This window comes from Zootoca vivipara, chromosome 14 (assembly GCF_963506605.1).
Source record: "Zootoca vivipara chromosome 14, rZooViv1.1, whole genome shotgun sequence".
Taxonomy (NCBI): Eukaryota; Metazoa; Chordata; class Lepidosauria; order Squamata; family Lacertidae; genus Zootoca; species Zootoca vivipara.
Genome location: NC_083289.1, coordinates 43,093,913 through 43,117,808, shown reverse-complemented (window position 1 = coordinate 43,117,808; position 23,896 = coordinate 43,093,913). Strand labels below are relative to the sequence as shown.

General features: G+C 41.7%; 1 protein-coding gene across 4 annotated transcripts in view; it reads left to right on the top strand.

The window, feature by feature from the left end:
- TRRAP (transformation/transcription domain associated protein) overlaps positions 1-23,896 on the top strand; it is a 162,280-nt gene that overhangs the window by 112,797 nt on the left and 25,587 nt on the right. For all 4 annotated transcript variants that reach the window (XM_035131728.2, XM_060283007.1, XM_035131726.2 and 1 more), the window contains 4 exons: positions 1,111-1,275; positions 6,367-6,457; positions 8,493-8,692; positions 10,121-10,382. In XM_035131728.2, the coding sequence (XP_034987619.2) occupies positions 1,111-1,275; positions 6,367-6,457; positions 8,493-8,692; positions 10,121-10,382 (718 nt within the window). The remainder of the gene's footprint in view (positions 1-1,110; positions 1,276-6,366; positions 6,458-8,492; positions 8,693-10,120; positions 10,383-23,896) is intronic.

Sequence of the window (23,896 nt, the reverse complement as noted above, 5' to 3'; positions counted from 1 at the left end):
TCAATGGACATTTTGGGGTAAACACATAACACTACACACTTTTAACTGTGAAGCAGAGCAGAGCTGATTTTAATCTTGCAGCTGTTGCACATTACATTTAATTCTGCCAGCTTACTTCTTACCAAATATTACTATTTAGGGGATTTGACTTCATATTTTGCTTCTTTTTTGCATTTGTTAGTCACCTGTTAACAATTCTCTATAGCTTACAAAAGTATCTTACAGATCTGACATTTATTGTCTCCAATATAGTTTGGAAGCTATCCCATTGTTTGTTTGTTTGTTATTTTTATAGCCAAAGGTGAATTTCCCTGCCAGCATTTGGCATAATAATCATGACCTCTTTAATCATAATAATCCTTTTTAGACCCGTTTTACATCTTTCTCACAATAGCATTCAAGTCATTCCAGTGAAGATAGTCATATCACACTTTGTATGATACCTGTTCAACAGTGGTTTCCTGTTGAATGGACGGGTCTTTCCCTTCATTTAGGACCTTGGAGACTGGCTTCTGAAATAAAGTTTTAAGTTATGGCAACTTAGAGGTATTGGATTGCTGAGATTTCTGCATTGCAGGGATGGGCTAGAGTAGACGACCCTTGGGGTGTTTTCCAACTCTACAATTCTATTATTGCATCTACTGTTAGTCCTACTCAGAGTAGACCCCTTGAAATTAATGGACATGACAAAGGTGGGGGGGGGGGTAAGGTAAAGGAACCCCTGACCATTAGGCCCAGTCATGATTGACTCTGGGGTTGTGGTGCTCATCTCGTGTTATTGGCCGAGGGAGCCAGTGTACAGCTTCCAGGTCATGTGGCCAGCATGACAAAGCCGCTTCTGGCGAACCAGAGCAGTGCACGGAAATGCTGTTTACCTTCCCGCTTGGAGCGGTACCTATTTATTTACTTGCACTTCGATGTGCTTTCGAACTGCTAGGTTGGCAGGAGCTGGGACCAAGCAACAGGAGCTCACCCCGTCGTGGGGATTCGAACCACCGAGCTTCTGATCGCCTTTGCCCAAACCCTCTTTCCACGCGGGGGATATTGAAATGTCGTCTACCCATTCTCCTATGAAAGGATTTCATTTTCATTTTCGCTCTTTTCTTTTAGGTCCTTTGGCTACTGAGCTTTGACGATGACAAGAACACGCTAGCAGATGCTGTTGACAAGTACTGCATTGGAGTCCCCCCTATCCAATGGCTGGCTTGGATTCCACAGCTGTTAACCTGTCTGGTTGGGTCAGAAGGGAAACTTCTGTTAAACCTTATTAGTCAGGTAGGGGAGTTTGCAATGATGCCCGATTCATTCATTGTTTCTCATACTTTAGAAGTATAAGCACATGTTTTTAAAGCCCCCCCCCCTTGAAACTGTTACACTGTGTGTTTGTGTATTTTCATAATGTGGTGTTAAATGGGCTTAGTAAGGATAAAATGGCATTGGCTACCATGATTCCAGAAGGGACACATATCTGTGAAAGGAATCACTACTTCAACTGCAGTCTTTAAATAGTCACTTGCAGATGATGAACCACACCAAATAGTGCTGAAACCTCAGATCAAACGGCAGATAACATGTAAGATTATTTATTTATTTTATTTATTTAAAATATTTGTATATCACAGTGTCCTTAAAACAAATACTGAAGTGGTTTACAGCAATCATAAATATATACATACAGCATGTGCATAAAAAAATCACGAAAAAAAATCACGAAAAAATCTAAAATGGCAGATCACGAGCTGATTACAGGATAAAGTTTTTCCTTTTTATTCATGATGTCCCATTCTTTGGCAAAAGACTGAAAACTGTTTGCCCAGAATTGGCTTTGTTAATTTTAATGAATTAATTTATTGCGGACAGAATGCAGATGCATGCTTTAAATCACTGTTAATTGCACCAAGACTTATTGTTTAACTAGGTATTGGAAATGCATGGAAGGAAACTCTTTGATGAATTGGTATAACGAAGCTCTGGGAATTTTAAGAAACTCTCCAATAAATTTAGAACGGCACAAGATATAAAACAAAAGGACTGCTTTACGATTGAGCAGCCTTCCTTCATTATGTACGCAGGGAAGAATGACCGTAAAAGACTTCATATATGCATTTTTGGTTGCTTTGATTATTTTTTTATGCTATCCTTACTTTGCCAAACCTTTATTAGGCATTGCAGATATAGGCTACCATAAAACATCCATATATAAAAATTTAAAATATATGCAAATAAACAGCCATGTAAAAATACGTAATAATGGGGATTTTATTGGCATTTCTTCCCACTAAATAGTTCCACTCACCACTCTGAGAGATACCTTTGATTAAAAACTTAGCCACTCAGCTTCCAAACTATATTGCAGTTACTTCCGGGTTAATGCCACACAGACAGAATCTGATATTTTCATTGTGTTGTGATGTTAGACTACCCAAAAAAGGGGATAGCATGTGTTTGCGTAGCTGTTTGTACAATGGACAGTAAGAAGGAAGTATGTTTTACAGTGTTCGGCACGTTCCACATGTCAATCGTTTCTATGGATGTTTAAATATCTGCCCTTGGCAAAAGCTGAGGGGGAAACCTCTGGAATCTGTATATATTATGTGGACTGAATAGTTTTCAGATTTCAGATCCCGTTACATTTCCGAGCACAATTCAAAGTGTTGGTGCTGACCTTTAAAGCCCTAAACGGCATCGGCCCAGTATACCTGAAGGAGCGTCTCCACCCCCATCGTTCTGCCCGGACACTGAGGTCCAGCGCTGAGGGCCTTCTGGCGGTTCCCTCACTGCGAGAAGTGAGGTTACAGGGAACCAGGCAGAGGGCCTTCTCAGTGGTGGCACCTACCCTATGGAACGCCCTCCCATCAGATGTCAAGGCAATAGGCAGCTATCTTACTTTTAAAAGACATCTGAAGGCAGCCCTGTTTAGGGAAGTTTTTAATGTTTGATCTTTTATTGTGTTTTTATTTTTCTGTTGGGAGCCGCCCAGAGTGGCTGGGGAAACCCAGCCAGATGGGCGGGGTATAAATGTATGAATGTATGTATGTATGAATGAATATTAGGATGCAGACAATATTAGGATGCAGGGTGGGGAGTAAAATGTTCGTTTTCAATTTCTGTATTTATATTGCTTTGCAATATACTAATTCAAAAAGAAAGAAAGAAACCTGTTTGCCTTTGTGAGTCTGTGCTTTGAACCAATCCATGGTCATGATCTGGGCCACAAGCGGCTTGAGATTAGAAACTGGTCAACTTTGTTTACCTCCCACACTCAGAATATGCACCTTCCTGACTTAACTACGTTTCCTTACTTTAATGCTTCTCTGCTGCCCCCTTATTGCAGTAAATGTCAGCCTATCTCCGGACGTGGGCAATAACTCAAAATATCTTAAATACTTTAAACGGAAAACAAATGCATGCATACTTTAAAACCAGCTTTTTAAAGTATGTTCTGGGATAGCTCAGTTGGTAGAGCACAAGGCTCTTAATCTCAGGCTCTTGGTCTTGAGCCCCACATTGGGGAAAAGATTCCTGTATTGAAGGGGGTTGGACAAGATAACCTTCGTGGTCCCTTCCAAGTCTATGAGTCCATGATTCCTCAAACACCCACATAAATTAGTGGCATTGTCTGCCAATCAGCTGCGCTTACCGCACTGCCAGCAGGTTTGCTTCCAAGATTTTCTTAGAGAGCCTCAGCTTCCTTCCATGAAGGCACCTTTAAAATTGGCTCCTCTTTCTCTGCAGCTTCTGGCTGAAATCAGGGCTGGTGGTTGCCACTGACCCTCTAGAGCAGGCATAGGCAAACTCCAGATGTTTTGGGACTACAACTCCCATCATCCCTAGCTAACAGGACCGGTGGTCAGGGATGATGGGAATTGTAGTCCCAAAACATATGTAGGGCCGAGTTTGCCTATGCCTGCTCTGGAGCACTGTTGTAAATCCCCCCCCCCCCCCGCTGCTCCTATGCAATGCGCTCTGTGGTCTTGGTGCTCTGGAGATTTCCTCCTGGCGTTCCATCTCCCAATGGAGTTCCACCCACCTCCCCCTTCAGAGGAGACAAAACACGGGACTCTTAACCTCGGGGTTGTGGGTTCGAGCCCCGCATTGAGCAGTGCAGGAGGTAGAGCTAGATGACCCTTGTGGTCCCTTCCAACTCTACAATTCTAATTTGTTCTTGCCTGCGACTCATGGTTAACAAGGAAAGAGCTTAACCAGGAGCCTGGTTTTGGACAATCACTAAGCCAAAGCTTCACTCATCACAGTGTAGGACAGGGGTCAGCAAAGGTTTTCAGCAGGGGGCCGGTCCACTGTCCCTCAGACGTTGTGGGGGGCCGGACTATATTTTTTTTGGAGGGATGAACAAATTCCTATGCCCCACAAATAACCCAGAGATGCATTTTAAATAAAAGGGCACATTCTACTCGTGTAAAGACACGCTGATTCCCGGACCGTCCGCGGGCCGGATTGAGAAGGCGATTGGGCCGCATCCGGCCCCCAGGCCTTAGGTTGCCTACCCTTGGTGTAGGAGTAACACATACACACACTGCAAAAAAGGAGGCGCAAAGTGTTTGGGAGCTCCTCTCACGAGTGCGGTCCTGCTCATTAGTGCAACCCCGGCAAGCTATAGTATGGCTTTCCATGCTGTGCAAATGGAGTCAAAGAGTGATTTGCTTTTGCAGACCGTAATCTCTGGTGCTGCTATAACAGCAATGGTGTTGGTATAGCACAAGCTAGGCTTTTATTTATCAGGAGTCTTTAAGTATGTGAAATACAGAAACGAAATGCTTGCCATGATCAGACTGTTCCAGCTGTCATTACTGTACATTTTACGCTGATCTCAAATGGGCCATTACAGGCGGGAGTTAATTCATTGCAAACGCTTTAAAGTGACATTTCAGTTCCTTTGGAAGCAGGTGTGGTATATTTTTTTGATAAAAAGGATGGAAAGAGGAACCTCCTGCCATAGCTTATCGTCTGCCTTGCCTCATAGAATCTGGTCAGATATATTGTTCCTATCATTTAATAGATACCAAGACGTATAGATTTAAAGGCAAAAATGGCACATTAATGTGTGTTCAGCGTTCCCCCCCCCCCAGGAGGAGTCATGAAACCTCTGCCTTGGTGAAAGTGGTATCCCTTTACATTAAGTGGCTATTTTTCACCCAGTAGAGCAGCAATTTTGTGAGATAAGGTTACGCTCTAATGGGCCCAGCTAACACATCGTGCTGGGTTCATTGGGAATTGTGGTCTTATTTAAACACTAAATGCTGTCTTTCTGTGCCTCTCTCTCTCTTTATCTGCATCAGTAAGATCTTTTTAGTGCTCTGTATGCTATCTCATTATGCAGATGTCTGGCTTACAGAGTAATATGAGAGAATCCTTGTCAGCTTCCCTTTATAACCCTTTCGGAGCGGCTTTTATATCAGATTGGGTGATGCCTTTATCAGGATCTGATCCCTACATTTAGTTAGTTAGTTAGTTAGTTAGCTTTCTTACATGTCCTTTTCACCTTAAAGGTCCCAGGATGCGTTACAGCAATAAGACAATTTATAATTTATAACAATTTATAAAACAATTTATAAAACAGTTGAGGTCTGTAGACCAAGAAAAGATAAAAAGCAGCTGTGTATATAAAGCAACTAAGATGGTTCCATATATGAAAATGCAAACATTTTGAAACAAGTCCACATATAGAAACCATTTCAAATAGTTCCAGTAAAGATGCAGCCTGGGATAAAGATCTCCCCTCAAGAGGATGGTTTGCATATAGACGAATAACTTCAACATATAATTAAGAACAAAAACAGAGAGAGAGAGAGAGAGAGAGAGAGAGAGAGAGAGAGAGAGAGAGAGAGAGAGAGAGAACAAAATGTCTAATTGTGCAGAGTGGACCAGCACACCAGGTGGGCAAGGCGGTAAGATATGCTATTGCTGGTTTTAAATAACTCTTGCAATGATATATAGGCCTTGGACACAATGGAGGATTATAAATTAGATGAACTTACAATATGCAGTTTAAAAGGTTACCCAAAGAACCCATGGAGGGGAGGAGGGGAGCCTTGAGATTCAGAAGAATCTTGTGTAGTCTTTATTATTTGTGAATATGAGTGTGAATGAATTTGTAAAAGCAAATAAAAGCTGTTAAAGAAGATATGCTATTGCTCCCCACCACGTTCAAGACTGGGGTTGAAATATTGCCCAGGCAGGGCCTTTATTTTTACTTTCACCTGCTATATATATCATTATTAAAAGAAATAATAATTTTGAGTAGTTATGGGTAGGCATCAATCAGTTGGCAGATCTGTTTGGATCACAGTATTTCTCATGAGGCCGTTGAGAATTCACATGTATTTATTTTTTTTAATGGCAAAACAGGTTGGGAGAGTATATCCCCAGGCAGTCTACTTTCCTATTCGGACCCTCTACTTGACACTGAAGATAGAACAGCGGGAGCGCTACAAAAGTGGTAAGCAGCAGGCATGTCATGATTTCCTTGGCCCTTTCTCAATTTGGGCAATTTGCCTCAACTTTGCTTCTAGAGTTGGCTGATAGGCAGTTTCTTTGTTCAACCTCCTTATTCTTACAAAACGTCTGTCAATAACCTGATAATAAAATGGACCCCAGTTAAGTCATAGGGTTTTTTTGGGGGGGGGGGTGTTAAACAAATACATACATACATACATACATATGTACTGATGATCAAGGGGTGCAGGTGGCGCTGTGGTCTAAACCACTGAGCCTCTTGGGCTTGCCGATCAGAAGGTCAGCGGTTCGAATCACTGTGACGAGGTGAGCTTCCGCTGCTCTGTCCCAGCTCCTGCCAACCTAGCAGTTCGAAAGCACGCCAGTGCAAGTAGATAAATAGGTGGGAAGGTAAATGGCGTTTACGTGCACTCTGGCTTCCGTCATGGTGTTCTGTTGAGCCATAAGTGGCTTAGTCATGCTGGTCACATGACCCAGAAAGTTGTTTGTGGACAAACGCCGGCTCCTTTGGCTTGAAAGCAAGATGAGCGCTGCAACCCCATAGTTGCCTTTGACTGGACTTAACCATCCAGGGGTCCTTTACCTTTACTGATGATCACTTGAATTCAATATTTTAATGTGTAATTGTATTGTGGATTGTTATTACTATACAAGGCTAGTATCTGAGGTCTGTAATCCCTCCTACCTCATTGTTAATTCATATCAGATCTCACAGATCCCAAATTCATTTTCCTTCCATTCAAAATGTCCTGGAGGTATAATAATAAAAGGCGCTCCAGATGCCTGTTTTTTTTTAATATATAAAAAATGTTGCACAAACATGACAGCAGTGGCTGTGTTAAATTCAAGTTTCAGTATACATTTTGGGGCCATCTACACCCCGGTATCTAAGGTGCAGTGTGTCAGGAGGCTACAATACTATAGAATAGTGGCTCCCAAATGGTGGTCCACATACCCAAGGAGTCTGTGTCACCCTTCACATAACAAAAACTACCATACAGATATCAACATTTTCAAAAGTAAGGGATACATGGCTTGGCTTTTGAAAAACGGGGGTCCGCAATACTTAGCTAATTGGGAACCACTGCTATAGAATAAGGTTACCAGACGTCCCCAGCTTTACAAATCAGTCCCCATATAAAATCAATTGAAGTTGAAAAGTGTCCCCGGATTCATTGAAAAAAAAATCTGGTAACCTTACTATAGAATGATTGACAAACGCACATCCCTACTGTAGGAGAGCATGTGGATTGTGCAGTGGCGTGAATTAGACTTAAAAACATTTCATAACTGACCCTTTAGGTCATTTCCATAACTCACCCTTTTGTATTGTAAACTGCCCTGTGGTCCTCAGATAAAATCCCTCAGATAAAATCCTGTATAGTAATAATAATAATAATATAGGAGCATGAAAATATCCTAGATGCATAACAGGGTTAAAACAAATTGCTTCTGAGTGTTAGAATCTGATAGAAGTGATCAGAAATGCGTAGCTTGTTTTTAAGTTTTAAGCTTTCTCCCCTTTTGCTAGACAGCATTTGGTTGCTGTTTAAAACAGATTATGATATTACAGTATTCTCTCTGGACAGTCTTTCTCGGAAATGACTGTTTCCTTGTGGCTAATGGTGACTTTGGAGCCCAGGCATGTTGTGGGATTTTATGAATGGAAAGGCTACTCTGAACGTCTATTCTAGAAATATGTTTTAGCAGTTCCTGGCACACCAAAACCAAGCAGTTGGAGGGGAAGAAAGTTGAGGACCATAAAGCTATTTCTGTTTGCCAGTGTGGGTCTTCTATGAAATATTTTCTTTTTGTCAGCTTTATTGAAGTGGAAACAGGAAGTATTTGTTTGCAGCAGAAATTCTTGTAAACGTTTTGTGTTAATAATGTGCCTGTCGACGTAGCGGGATTGCAATTTCTTTTCTAATTTACAGAGAAATTGCAACTTATTTTTAAGGTTCTGGGGTGCTTTGTAGTGCTAATGGTGTTTTCTGTGAATTTTTTCCATCCTCTGTAAGATTCTGGACAGCAGCAGCCAAGTTCAGTTGGAAACCAATCCCATTCGGCTTCGGACCCTGGGCCAATCAGAGCCACAGCTCCCATGTGGCGTTGCAGTCGAATTATGCACATGCAGAGGGAATTGCACCCCACACTCCTCTCCTCTCTGGAAGGGATTGTGGATCAGATGGTCTGGTTCAGAGAAAACTGGCACGAAGAGGTATGTTTTTTCCCATTTAGAACTGGAATTTAAAAACATGTACAGGGGTCTTCCCACTTATGTTCCCGGGAACTCCTTGAAAAACTGTTCAAAAAACAAGTAGCACTTACCAGACAGGTGGCTCTTAGTCTTCCTCATTGACGGAGGATGGTGCGCAAAGGCTCATGGGATTGCTAGCTGTTCTCCTGCTCTTTTGGGGCAATATTTGCTCTTTCTGCAGTTTAAAATCGATTTATGTAATAATTTCCCGGGTTCCATATCGGATTGGGTGCTAACGTGGTCACGTGCGAGCCAAACGCACGTAGGTGGGAAGAGGCCTGTATGTCACCATTCTGCTTCCCCCTGCTCCTGGTATTGAGATCGTTTCAAGCTTTTGCGCCTTGCACACTGATTCAAGGGAGCTTGCATTTCTTGGGACTGACTTGGTACTCCAGGCCTTTGGACACAGCCAAGGGGGCTTTTTGGGCAGAAGGCAGGGAGCCCAACAGTAAGTGTAGTTAGACCAAACAGGAAGCAGAGCCAGGCCAGCTAATTTTTGCTTTGTCTCCATCTCCTCCCTCTTGAGTTCTGCAATTGGCAACATTGGGACTCAGCAGGAGGAGGAGGAACCTAACAGATAGTGCTACCACCTAGACTGGTTGTGAGTAGGAAGGCAGACATGTGGACTACTTCTTCTTCTTCTTCTTCTTCTTCTTCTTCTTCTTCTTCTTCTTCTTCTTCTTCTTCTTCTTCTTCTTCTTCACCCTGTCCACCTGGCTGGTTTTCCCCAGCCACTCTTGGAAGAATAAAGGCTGAGGTCGGTGGGGCAGTGCCCCATTTGCCTTAATGGAGAAGCCATCACTGCCTCCCATCAACCTCTTCCTACCTTACTCCCCTTTTTTTATTTAAGCATGTATATAGCACTTTGCAAGTAAAGCAGACCTTTCAAAGTTGTTTACCAGATGCTGAAAAGCAACAGCAGTTTCCGTGAAGGATTCGTGCAACCAAAGGGTGGAATATAGAACATTTCCGAAATAAATGTGCGTCTAAAATTGCTGTTTGGACTTCCTGACAAACAAAAAGCAGTGCAGGAAAGTTGGCTATATGCAGACAGGTTTGCGTCCGAAAAGCTAGGAATTGCAACATGCTGGCAATGTGTCATGTGTGTATTTATTTATTTTAAAGGTTTTTTATCCCACTTTTCAGGCAAAAGGGCTCCTGGGGCATTTTTTACATATAAATCAACAAAATAAACCCAAGTCAGTCCCTGATCTCAGGGTTGCAATCTAGAATACATGACAGAAAAGCAAAACCGGCTGGGGAGAGGAAGAGCAAAGTTCTTAGCACTGCTTTCTATAACTCCATCTCAGAATGTTGCTGTACGGTGCCAAATGTTTACTTCATTATTTCCATTCAAAAGAAGTGCTTTTTTGTGTTTGATGGCGTTAGGTCCTTCGGCAGCTTCAGCAAGGCCTGGCAAAGTGCTACTCTGTCGCCTTTGAGAAGAGCGGAGCGGTTTCAGATGCCAAAATCACCCCACACACGCTGAATTTTGTCAAGAAGTTGGTCAGCACCTTTGGTGTCGGTCTGGAGAACGTTTCCAATGTCTCCACCATGTTTTCCAGTGCTGCTTCGGAGTCGCTAGCGAGGAGAGCCCAGGCGACGGCTCAAGACCCTGTCTTCCAGAAACTGAAAGGGCAGTTCACAACAGGTGTGTGATTTTTATACAGTTTGTGGTTAACTTTCACCCTACAGGTTGTGACCCAGACACTGAATGCTTTCTGCTCTGGCTCTTCTGGGAATAGTACTTTGGAGGTTTTTAAGCAGAGATTGGACGTCCATCAGTAAGGGATTCTTCAGTAGCTCTGATTGCTGCGGCTTGGGCTAGATGACCCTTGAGATCCCTTCAGCTCTACAATGGTGTTTAGTCATTTAGTCGTGTCCGACTCTTCGTGACCCCATGGACCACAGCATGCGAGGCACTCCTGTCTTCCACTGCCTCCCATAGTTTGGTCAGACTCATGTTGCTATCTTCGAGAACACTGTCCAACCATCTCGTCCTCTGTCGTCCCCTTCTCCTTGTGCCCTCTGTAGCGGTCACTCTGACCTGCACATCACCACTGGACGTTTTACGGTCGATTGGTGATGTGCCAACTACAAAATAAACACCTCCACCAAAACACCACAGACCAGGATACAGATAAAATAAAACGAAGTTGCTTTATTGTGTGTTCATATGCTTAATGGTTGCAGTACAAATCTTAGGTTGTTCTAAATTTCAGATGGTTCCTATACCGGCCTATTACCGCTAATTATAAATTACCGGCCTATTACCGCTAAAGTTAACTAAGTAAATATTTATTAATAATCTCCCAACTTTGTATCCCGTCTGACTAAATTACCACCTATTCTCCTTCCTCAATATATTAAATTAGCTCTCTCTGCATATAACCAACCACTCCTAGCTCAACACCAACTGACTCCAACCTCAACTGACTCCCACTCAACTGACCCTTAACTGCCACTCGGGAGGGGTTTTTATCCCTGGGCTGAGCCCGCCCCCGAGGGTTCTATCTGCTCCACGCTTAACCCCTCACATGCTGGGTCTTGTCTAGGTGGCGAATCGCCACATACCTCCCCCCATATTAAATTTGTAACAGGGCGTTGCTAGTTTTAAGTAACCCCCTGTTACAAATGGCATATTAAAAGGTCACTCAGCTAACTAATTTCCTAACATAAACATTTAAATCATGTTACGCTTACCTTTAAGGATCAAACATATAACACAACAGTGTCAGCATCAGTAAAAGTACATACACTTTTTTAAAATTTATAAACATGCACAAGTACATAATACAACTGACATGCAATGTCCTTTTGGATGTAAATAGTTTGCTGCTCAGTTCTGGATCTTTGTGTTCAAAATACTAACTGTCCACAATGTTCAAAAGTCTTTGGATGTTGTCAGTGTAAATTCAACGTCTCTTGTTTCCTTTGGACTTGTGGAATGCCCTCTCTTGGTGCAACGACTGACCTGGATACCTCTCACTGTCAGGTGTCCTCGATTTCGCTGTAGACTTTCGCGGGATTCAGTCGATGTAAACACGCTGGCTTGAACTTCTTTAAAGATGTTTTTCTATTGATGTCATCTCGTCTCCTGTCTCTGTACTTGGATGCACGATGCAACTTTCTCTCTCTGTTGATCATAATTCTCTTTTGACCGACATCACCCTCAGCTGTACAGACGAGTGGTAAACTTTTCCGTTTGCCTCTAGGTTTTAGAAATTTTATCACGCAAACAACTGGCGTTTCTGGTGTTTTACTGTGCAAGCTCATACTACTGGCGATTTTGACTGCTTTTGCCATCTCGGAACTTATGGCTAGACTGTTGGCTTCATGCTTTCTTTTGAAAACTTTGGTTCTGGTTTTATTTCTTCCCTTCTTAACTAAACCACAGTTTTTCTTCTCAATTGACATCTGAGATATGCTGCCAATAGTTTGGATTGTGTTCTTGTTGCTCATGCAATGTTGCCAGTGTATGTCATTTATATTCATATATGGTTCTGGGTAAGTGCTATTGCCTGACACTGATATTAAACAATCTCCACGTACTGATTTTGCTTTACTAAGTGGTTCTCGACAGTAATTAATCTGTGCCCATCTGGTGTTTTCAAAATTATTTAATCTGCTCTCATTCATTGGCTTGGCTTTAACTATTCCCAGAACAGGATATAAAAAGTGACCCTACCCATACTACGTTCTGGTAAAGGTACACTCTTAGGAAAGTTTAAATTTGCATCTGAAAGAGTATTGCTTGACTCTAACTTGATATCATTAAGTACCCGCAAGTTATTTTGTTTATCCCCTGTCTCTGGCACTGGTTTCAAAAGATGCTTAGTTATTTCATTTGAGTCCTGAGGTATAGTGTCAATAGCGTTCTCAGTGGTCTGATGATCACTACTTTGCACATCACCTTTGTTACATTCAGGTGGTATGTTAGGGGTATCAGCATTCTTTGAGCTTTCATAGTTTATTTCAACAGTTTCTGAGTGATCTTCTGCACCCCAGTTCTTCATTTTTAAATTTTCCCCTTTATTTGATTCTTTCTCATTGTAATCATTTCCACCAAGAGTATGATTTGCCACATAGGCTCTATACGTGTTTAAAAGAGTATCATTTCTTTTCTCTTCCCTCTTTTCATTTTGGTGTACCCCAGTGTGTCCCCTTTTCCTGACTTTCGGAAGTGGTTCCCCTAAAGCTATCTTCTCACAGTGGAAAGGACTAGATACTTTAGGTAAAGGGCATAATGTGGCTTTTGTTTTATTTGGCTCATGCCCCTGTAACTGACAAATTTGACAGGTCTGACAGAACATTTTGATTTGTTTACCCATCCTGGGCCAAAAAAAGTTTTGTGATATTCTTTGCTTGGTGCGCGTTATCCCTAAATGACCTCCAAATATACTTCCGTGGGCATGTTGCATAATCTTGTGTCTATATTCTTGAGGTACTATCAGCTGTCTATGAATTTGTCCTCCCCCTCTGGTAGGTTTTAAAAGTAGTTCTCTGTATAGTAACCCATTTTCAACTACAAATCTTTCTGGGCATTCTGCGGTTAATACTTTACTAGGATCTGCAGCTTGAAAATAAACTTGCAACTCTGTATCGTTTTTCTGCTTGGTAGAAAATACTGCTTGTCTATCCAAAACTGACACAAGTCTTGCTTCTTCTCCAGGCTGTACGTTACTTGTAACTTTGTCTCCGTCTTTAGCTGTCTGACTCTGCTTTTGTGACCTAGTCAGGACTAAAGCACTCTGCACATGGTCCAGAATGTCCCACCCTATTAACATAGCGGTTGGAATTTCTGATGACACTGCTACTTCCCAATTTCCAGCCCAATGTTTATATCTTAAATGAATGTTTGCTAACGGTAAAACTACGGATTCTCTTGAAATTCCTTTCAGAGTGACAGATTTTCCCTTCAAAATACTAGTCTCAGGTATAATATCTGAATGAACAATACTAATTTGTGAACCGGTGTCCTTTAGAGCGATATACGATTTATCATTTACCCAAACTTCCTCTCCAGTTTTAGCTAATAATATATCATTTTGTCTGATTAAATAACATTGAACAACCCGTGCCACTGGTAATTGTTCCTGTTCCCCATGTTGCTCTTCTATTAAGGCAGGCTGTGGCCTACTTGGCCCTTCTGTTGTTACCATAGCAACTGTGGCAGTTGGTAGGTTCTCCACCTTCTGCGCACAGAATGTCTGCTTCTGTGGTGAATTAATTTTGTGGCTTGGGGTCCTTAAATTAAATGTACACTGCGCTTGCCGATGTCCCCTTAATCCACATTGCCAACAGGTTAACTCGGGTCTATTTTGCCCTCCAAATTTATTTATTTTCCCCTCAGGATTCCTAGGGGTAGTGATCTCTTTTTGGTGTGCTGGTGCCCCTGAGGTAAATTTCTTTTTCCCCACTTCTGTGGTAAACTTTGTGGGTGAATTACTTTGTTTTGATTTATTGTGTTCCCAATATTTATCCCTCTGCTTAGGTGCATCAAACACATGTTCTCTTATTTCATTTATTTCATCAGCTAAATTTGCCGCCTCCTGTAATGTACTTGGGTGTTTTTCTTTTATTAAATATTTGAGCTGGCTGTTTATGGTTTCATAAAACTGCTCTAAGGCAATAACTTCCTTAATTTTCTCCACAGAATCTGCACCCTCTTGTTCCAACCATTTGTTTAAATAGTTGCTAGTTTTAGCTCCCAACTGAGCAAATGTTTCCTCACGAACTTTACACACATTCCGAAACTTCTGCCTCAGTTGTTCACTTGTTATCCCAAATCTAACAAATACCATCTTTTTAAATGTTTGGAAATCTCGGGATTGATCTAAAGGCATTTGAGAGTAAATTTCTGTCAGGGTCCCACTAATACGTGCCCTTAATATCTGCATCTGTTCCTCAGGCAGTACCTTAAAATCCTGACAAGCCCTTTCAAATGATATTATAAAGGATTCAGCGTTATCATGTTCCTTGTACTCTGGGAATTGTTTTAAATCTACCTTGGTAATGTTCTGGTTGGCACTATTATTGCTATTATTCTGATTATTTAAAGCTGTTATTTCTAGCCTTTTCATTTCCAAATTATACTCTCTTTCTTCCCTTTCTCTTTCCCTCTCAATTTGTAATTTCATTTCTCTCTCTTTCATCTCCAATTGTAGTTTTTCTTTCTCTCTCTCAGCTTCTAACTGTAGTTTTTCTTTCTCTCTCTGCTGTTCTAATCGTGCTAATTCCAATTTTAAACTATATTCTTTTTCTAGTTTCCATTTCTCAAAATCTTCAGTCTCAGAGGATTTTGTAATCTCTTCAGGACAGGTTTCTTCTACCTGTGACACTCCATTTTCCTCCTCAGAGCTTTCAATGTGAGCCTCTCTCAGAGGGGTTTTAGCTTTCTTTGGTGGCATTTTATTTATTTAGTTATTGGTGGGTGTTTCAACTATTTTGTTAGGTTGGGTTTTCACACTCAGGTCCCCAAAGTCACGCTTAAAGTTACCTCCAAACTTTCTCCAGCGTACTTTCTACTGACCTCTAAACGTAAACCCTCTTGCCCAAAATAGTTTAAAATAAAACGTAAGTCCGGCTTCCCCTTACAATCTCTCACGACAGGATCAACACCTCACACCCTAGGGCTGGGTAACTCTCCACAGAATTCACCCTTTCCCCTTCCAGGTGTTTGTGTTCCTCTCCCTGACACGATTGTAACTTGCCTCACTTTCCGTTTATCTCTACTTTAATAATTCTTTATCCCGCCGCTGCCACCACTTTATGTAGCGGTCACTCTGACCTGCACATCACCACTGGACGTTTTACGGTCGATTGGTGATGTGCCAACTACAAAATAAACACCTCCACCAAAACACCACAGACCAGGATACAGATAAAATAAAACGAAGTTGCTTTATTGTGTGTTCATATGCTTAATGGTTGCAGTACAAATCTTAGGTTGTTCTAAATTTCAGATGGTTCCTATACCGGCCTATTACCGCTAATTATAAATTACCGGCCTATTACCGCTAAAGTTAACTAAGTAAATATTTATTAATAATCTCCCAACTTTGTATCCCGTCTGACTAAATTACCACCTATTCTCCTTCCTCAATATATTAAATTAGCTCTCTCTGCATATAACCAACCACTCCTAGCTCAACACCAACTGACTCCAACCTCAACTGACTCCCACTCAACTGACCCTTAACTGCCACTCGGGAGGGGTTTTTATCCCTGGGCTGAGCCCGCCCCCGAGGGTTCTATCTGCTCCACGCTTAACCCCTCACATGCTGGGTCTTGTCTAGGTGGCGAATCGCCACACCCTCCATCTTTCCCAACATCAGGGTCTTTTCCAGGGAGTCTTCTCTTCTCATGAGGTGGCCAAAGTATTGGAGCCTCAGCTTCATGATCTGTCCTTCCAGTGAGCACTTGGGGCTGATTTCCTTCAGAATGGATAGGTTTGATCTTCTTGCAGTCCATGGAACTCCCAAGAGTCTCCTCCAGCACCATAATTCAAAAGCATCAATTCTTCGGCGATCAGCCTTCTTTATGGTCCAGCTCTCATTTCCATACATCACTATTGGGAAAACCATAGCTTTAACTATACGGACCTTTGTCGGCAAGGTGATGTCTCTGCTTTTTAAGATGCTGTCTAGGTTTGTCATTGCTTTTCTCCCAAGAAGCAGGCTTCTTTTAATTTTGTGACTGCTGTCACCATCTGCAGTGATCAAGGAGCCTAAGAAAGTAAAATCTCTCTACAATGGTACGATTCCTTTTCTATCCAAAATTTGCATCATAAATAATGATGCTTGCTACTCCTTCAAGAAAAGGTTTTTCTCTCCCCCCCCCCTTCTAAATCAAAGCAAGTTTCAGATGTAATGGAAAACTGCTATGAGAATGAGCCACACTGAACTTCAGGAATGTATGTAACTTCCCTCACTGAGACCCAGCAGAGGCTGGAGCAAGTCCTGGAGGACAAATGGCTTGACAGGGAGAGGAAGCAAAAGCAAAATGATTGCTGATTTAGAGCAAGAAGGGGACAGAAGGCACAGGAGGAGATGCTTTCCCAGCTCATCCTGACCAGGATCAGATAGGCTCTTGCAGATCATTGGTTCTCTGCTCCTAGGCAAGGTACCACAGTGAAGGAATCACTGCATTTCCGGTGCTGCTGTCTCAGTATCTTGTATTAATTTTGCCTGCTATTTTAATTAAAGCACCTGCCATTGAACCAACCCCATGGTGGCACCCTCTCTCATCTCATTCCCTTTTATATCTACAAGGAGATTGAAATCTTTTTTTCTGTTTTCAAACTAGCCACAGTTCCCTGTGGCATCCAAACTTGGGGCACCATGGTTTGTTTAAAAAGGGTTAGTGAGAACAATTCATGATCAGAGCCTATGTTCAGCACTTGGCTTGTTCTCATTAATCATTGTTTAAGCAACAACAGCTTCCAGAATTCAGACATCACAGGGGACTGCGGTTAGCTTAACAGTGGAAGCAGAAGCTTTTGCAATCCTTGTGAATATGAAAAATGAGGGAGAAAGGAAGTGTTTGGCCCAAAGTTGGCCACTGTCCATTACTGTTGTGGTAAACCAAGGTTTTCTGTTATGTCTGAACTCAGCCTATTTTCTCTGTTGCCCTTTGGAATAGTATATGAGCATTTAGAAAGAATTAGGGAGCAGCCTAGTGAGTGAAAGAGAGTTGGGTAATTTCCTTTATCTGCTATAAATGTCACAGAATTATGTTAATAATCCTTTTGTGGCATTTAATTCAGTAAAACACCCAATTCATTAACTGAATAGGAAAACAATTATATCAAACCATTTAGATAAGAAAACAAATCTCAAAGTAGTCCAGGTTTACACCTAAAATGCACAATGTGCTTGTTGGAAGAGTTATATGTTTATTTTTCCTAAATTAGAAGCATCTGTGTAAGTGATGTGATTTAAACTTTGGGGTGTCTGGTACTCACGAAATTATTAATTTTTTGCCATTTGAGTTTGATAATTTAAATCAATTGCTATAATTGGCCTTTAAGGGGGCAATTTGGGAAGTAGTTTTGCTACTGTTACTCATTTTCTGTTAACCAGTTTTGCTTTCTATTATTCATAGATCAGCACTACATGAAAATTATTATTGGTAAGGAGCATCTGTTCTTTGCCGTTTTAGATTCTAGCCTTCCTCTGGCACAAGGTGTATTTTATGAAAGGGAAATTCTGCAAGCTGAATCTGGGCATTCCTTGCTCTGCCCCAGTCATGAAATGCTAAGCACGTGGGAGTTGGAATTAAGCCCCATTGAGCTTGATGCGATTTATTTCTTGAGTAAGCATGCTTAGGATTGCAGAATAAATCCAGCTGAGTCTCTGAACTGACTACTTTGACCCCCCTGCCAGTGAAAAGGGCAGCAGGCAGAATGTTTTGTTTTGTTTTTCAATTTCCACCACCCTCTTTTACTGTCAGCAAAGAGGCCAACCTTGGAAGGATGTGTGTGTGCTTGCCAAGTCATTGGCCCTAGCCTAGAGCCACCTTTCCACCTCATTTCAAATGTGTTTGCTCTACTGGAGAATTTGTGGTCCTGGGAGATGCTGTGCAGTGGAGGCTCGAGAATATGATAGGCTCTTTAGACTCTCATTCCCAAGGTCTGAAGCTCTGTAAGTTAGCCTTTCTTTTATGTGCCTGGAGCGATTACAGTACCCCTATAACTTTTTTAAAAAATGTTCATTTCCTCTTCTAGTAGAGCTATGGGATCTGTATATTTCAGGAACTATATACGATTTGTTCACACACACACAAAAGCAAACCTAAATGTGTAAAGCAAAGTGTGTGTTTTTGAAATCTCTAGGTGGCATTTAAGTTGTGGAATTGTGTGAGGATCAGCCCTAGTACTAAACATTTGCATTGATCATTATTTATTTTCTTTACTAAATATATTTATATCCCTCCTGTCTCCCAAGTTGGGATTCGAGGCAGCTTACATTTAAATGCAACCTGAAGGAATGAAAACAAACTAGTTAAAAACAATGTTTAAAACACATCAAAACGCATTTAAAGCCAGCAATTAAAGTAGCTTGCCCTGACAGCAGCCCTGTGATCAGCATCGTCTGCCTGCTCCTTAGTTTTCAAAGGCCTCTCCGAATAGGAAGGTCTTAGCTAGCTGGCAGAAGGGTAGCAGATAGGGAGCCAGTCTGACCTCTCTTGGGAGGGAATTCCACAACACGGGAGCAGCCACAGAAAAGGATCCCTCTTGCTTCACCAGCAGCCGTGCTTCTGATGTTGATGGGAGCAAGATAAGGTGCTCACTTGAGGGTCTTAGCACCTGGGCAGGTTCATATAGGGGACACACAATCCTTTCAGGCAGCCTGAGTCGGACCCATATGCCAAAGCACTTGGGGCAATTTACAGTTTGAAATAGTAGCTTGCATTCTTATGAAAAACGGTAGGGAAAGAGACAGGGAGGGGAAGGTGGGGATAAGCAAATTCACATCCCCTCTGTAGTTACATTGTTACACGATGGCCAGTTGGAATAGTCATTTAGGAGGTTGTTCCAGCAGGGAAAGGGCCAAGTAGCAGCTGCTACAGGAATTCAAGCCAAATGGGTCAGTCACAAATGAGCCAGTGGAGAGGACCTTGCTGTCTCACCCCTGCTTTGCATCTAGGTGGGATGACAGCTGACAGCAGCATTTGAGAAACAGTCGGGATATGTGAAGTAGTTTTATCCCACTTGTCCATCAAATATGCTCAAGATAACTTTAAAAAAATAAAGGTGGTGTTTTTTTAAAGTCATGATAGAAAGGATTGTTCTGATGAAAATATTAAGCATGATGAACAACACCACCAAAATCCGCAGCATTAACAGGAAGGGATCTTTATGTCTTTGATGAAAAACCTTATGGGAAGTGAAATAGTTTTCACATGAAACCCAAAAGGTGAAAGGGTAGTGTTCCGTAGATGGGGTGCCACCACAGAAAATGCCCTAGCCAAGTTACCACCTGCCACTCAGAAACAGGAGGATATTCAGAGAAGAGTCTCCGATGACAGCTTTGTGCAGAGGAAGGGTGACCCTTTGAGACATCTGGATGTCTTGAGCATTCAAGTTCAGCCAGGGTCATAGCATTGCAATGGTGCACAGCCACAATCTGAAAGAATGATGGAACTCGTCTGTATTTCTTGAGCAACAACCCACAGTCAACTGGTTTTGAAGCTGAGGGAAGTTCTAAGGTAATTTGGGATGTTGGCATTCACAACAGGGAAATTGAGATCGTTCCTCAGAACCTCACTTTAATGATCATGAGGAAAGTGGTCTCACAGGATTCTTGTGTGTCACATCTATGCCCTGCACATTAGAGAGCATGTTAAGCTCTGCATGAAGTAATCTTTGCAGCACAACAGTCACGTGACAGTAGATAATGGAAGCCTTGACCCATATGATCAAATTTAATGCGTGGCAGCTACTAGGGAAGAAAAGTGTTGCCAGCATATTGTGCTTCTCCTGGGTTTTCTGATAAGTCAGAGGGATGCAGCTGCAGTTAATACAGATGTGTTGTTTATCCATGCTTAGAAAGAATAGACAATTTTTCCTGTATGCGATGGTACTTCAAAAACTCCTATCTGTATTAAAATTGGTATATAGATAAAGAGTGTTTGTTTTGTGTTTGTTTGTTTGTTTCAGAGTAGGGGAAAATTGAAGAGGAAGAACATTCCATTTTAGCATATAAACTAAACAGAAGGAGTTGAAGTATTTTTCTCATTCTAAACCGAGGCACTGTGTGTGTGTGTGTGTGTGTCGTGTGTGTGTGTGTGTGTGTGTGTGTGTGTGTGTGTGTGTGTAACATTCAAACAAGTTTACTCCTCCTGCTGACTCCAGAAAGAGGCAGGGTCATGTGACTCCAACAGAGTAGGTATGTGGAGTCTATGGCCTCCAGTGCTGCTGGATTGCATCTCCCATCTTCCCTGACCGCTGGACATGCTGGCTGGGGCTGATGGGAGCTGGAGTTCAGCAACATCTGGGTGGTACCAAGTTCCCTGCTTTGGAGAACGCCCCCCCCCTCATTCTCTGCCTTTCTGCTCTGCAGAGTTAAAGCACTCTTGCAACTCCAGCTCCAGCTTTTTGTCAGTCGCCGCACAGACTGAGCAGCTCTGCTCTCCCTCCTCTTGGAGGGATGGTTCTACCATCTCCATGCTTGCAGCAAAAAAGTAGCCAAACCTGGGTCAGCCGTAAGGCGAACAGCTGAACAGAGGAGGCAGGAAGGCATGTGGAAAGGTGCACTGCCTCTGTTGAAGCATAATGGATGATACAACTTCACTCTTGCCATTTCTGCACCAAATTTGAAATTAAATTTTGCTCAACTCCTCTCTTTAATGCATTTGTTGATGTAGTTTTTTTCAGGTCTTCAAATGCCAAATGCAGAGTTTTGGCTTTTTTTTTTGACTAAGTTCCACTTTTTATTTTTATTTTTAAATTAGACATGTGTAACATTCAAACAAAGGACGAGATTTTCCCTCGGCGTCCAAGATAAAGTAATAGAAGCAATCAGGATACAAAAGGGATTTGCTGCTTTTCTAGAAGAATGAAAACTTTTCTGATATCTTCTACAGATTTGGAACATTTTATTTTTCAATTATGATTAAGCATGAGTAGTCACAGGATTAAAACAGCACTTTTAGTTAGCGCAAGATGAGATTACTTTAATCTGTTAAACTTGGAGTTTGAATTAAAGTTGAAGGGGGGAGGGGGAAATGGCTGCAATTAGATTGGTCAGTATGCTTGCCTTTTGGAGTTTGGGGGATTCAATTCATTTTGCAGAAAATAAGTTTTTGATTAATTTGCAGCAGTAATAGAATTTATGCTCCTGAATTAATGGCGAATTAATTACCGTACCAGTCGATAGCCGAGAATGAATCACCAATTTGTGCAGTCTTGGTCTTGACTGTAGTCTTGTTTTAACATGCTTTGAATCCTCCTCTTTTTCTTGAGTTCATGGCCTTTTGGCCCTTGCAAGGGTTTAAAGCTAACTATTCCCCAAGATTTCTTAAAGTCTCACAAGTTTTCTCTACTAGTATATACAATTGCTATTGTCCAAGCCTTTTAGGTTTCCAAGGCATGATGGATTCAAGATCTTCTAAATATTCTTGCAATTTCCAGCAGATGCCATTCAGGCATATTTGCAAAAACCCAATGTTTTTGTAACCTGGTTTCCTTTCCTTTAGCCCGGATTGAATATAACAGTAGAATAACAGCATCCAGTTAAATTTTGGGCTGTAGGCCCATTTAAGAACTGAGTTTGGCAACAGGTGTTAAATCTGAAAGAGTTGCTAATCCTGGCTCACTCAAGCCAGTTTTGCACACCCAGGTCAATGTAACTGTGATAGCAGCTCACCTTCCCTGAACAGAGAAATGTGCAGGTTCTCCTCTTCCCAGCTGATCAAGGAAGAGCAACCACCGGGGTGAATAAGAGAGAGAACCAATTCAGCAGTGTTCTCCTTCTCAAAACAATTACTGTATATTCCTTCGTATAAGACTACTTTTTAACCCAGGAAAATATTCTCAAAAGTCGGAGGGTCGTCTTATACGCTGGGTCGTATTTCTTATACGGCGAGTATATCCCAAACTCTATATTTTAACTACAAAAGTTGGGAGTCGTCTAATACGCCCAGTCATCTTATACGCTGGAATATACGGTACATATTATTACCAAGCATAGGAAAACAGTGGTGATTGTGGGCTCCTTTCTTGGTTAGACTTGAGAGGCAAAGGGAGACATGGGAGCTTCAAGAGGGATCTCCAGCCACCATCATTTCAGGGAAGTAGAGAGTAATACATGAAAATACTATGAGGAAAAGCATGAGATTAGGGTTTTTACCAGTCACTGTATTATCTTTTTCTCCCCTCATCTTTCTCTGGTCCATATGTCCTAATAGATACCTGGTCAATAAATGATCAAAGATGACTCCAGAGCTTTTAGACTGGTTACCAAGGTTGCCTGTATCGTTAGGGAAGGTGCTTCATGTAGCAGATGTTTGGATAGAGCAGCAAATTGTCAATTATTTAGGTAGTGACTTTTATTTTCATCACAAGGGTGCGCTATTTTTTTAAATTTCCTGCCCTGAGCAGTATTTGCTAACCTGTGTCAGTCAAAGTTCTGTAAAGAACTTCTTATGTTTGAGTTCACGGTCTATAACGCAGGGTTATTAGGCTTCCTATCCCACTTTAGCCTATGCTTCAGTATTCTTATTTCTTCTGTCCAATAAAAGAATCTCAGTCGATATTATTGCAATTTCCAAAGGAATTTCCGTGTGGAGTCCAGAATTCTAAAAATGGACCACCGTCCTCTCGTTCAGTCTCTCATAGCTGCCAAGTTTTCCCTTTTCTCGCGAGGAAGCCTATTCAGCATAAGGGAAAATCCCTTTAAAAAGGGGATAACTTGGCAGCTATGGTCTCTGGTGCTTAAACCAACGTAGGTAATAAGTGTTGGGTTTTAGTTCAGGATCGGTATCGCAAAAAGATTTCCTTTCCGCCTAATTAAGCTGTCTGCAAAGCAGGGGAGCCGGTGCAGAATGCCACATAGCTGGTAATTCTTTGGATGTACTTAGGCTCTGTATGGAAGCCCTGTGACATGAAGAAAGAGAGCTAATTAATCGAGTGCTCTCTGTCATTCCCATCTGCTGCCAAGAAGCAAAACAACGAAGGAGAAAGGGAAGTCTAAAATAGGTATTTTCAACAAACTGGAGTGATTCCTACGGTGAAGTGAATGGCTTGGTGTGTGTTATTTTAATTAACACTGCTGAATATTTTTGCTTCAGCTATTTGCATATCATTAGCAAGAATATTGTACTTGCCGTTTGGTGACATTTTCCTGCACGTTGGGGAGCCGATGAGCGGCAAACAATGCCGTATTTCATGTTTCTCTTTTTTTCACCCAGTGATTTGCTCAGATTGTGCACTAGAGGGTAGGCTTGGAATTATAATGAGATTTTTTTACAAGTATGTTCACAGTAGATGCAAGAGGTGCTGGACTGGCTACATAAACATTAAAAGACAGCTGCCAAGAAGGGCAGCAGTCCTTTCTTCGTCTTCTTGCTGACACCTTTTATGACCTGGAAAGCACTTTTTACAAATAAGTTCAGTTCAGTAAATACATGGCAAAATGAATATTAATTGTCCTACTGACAACT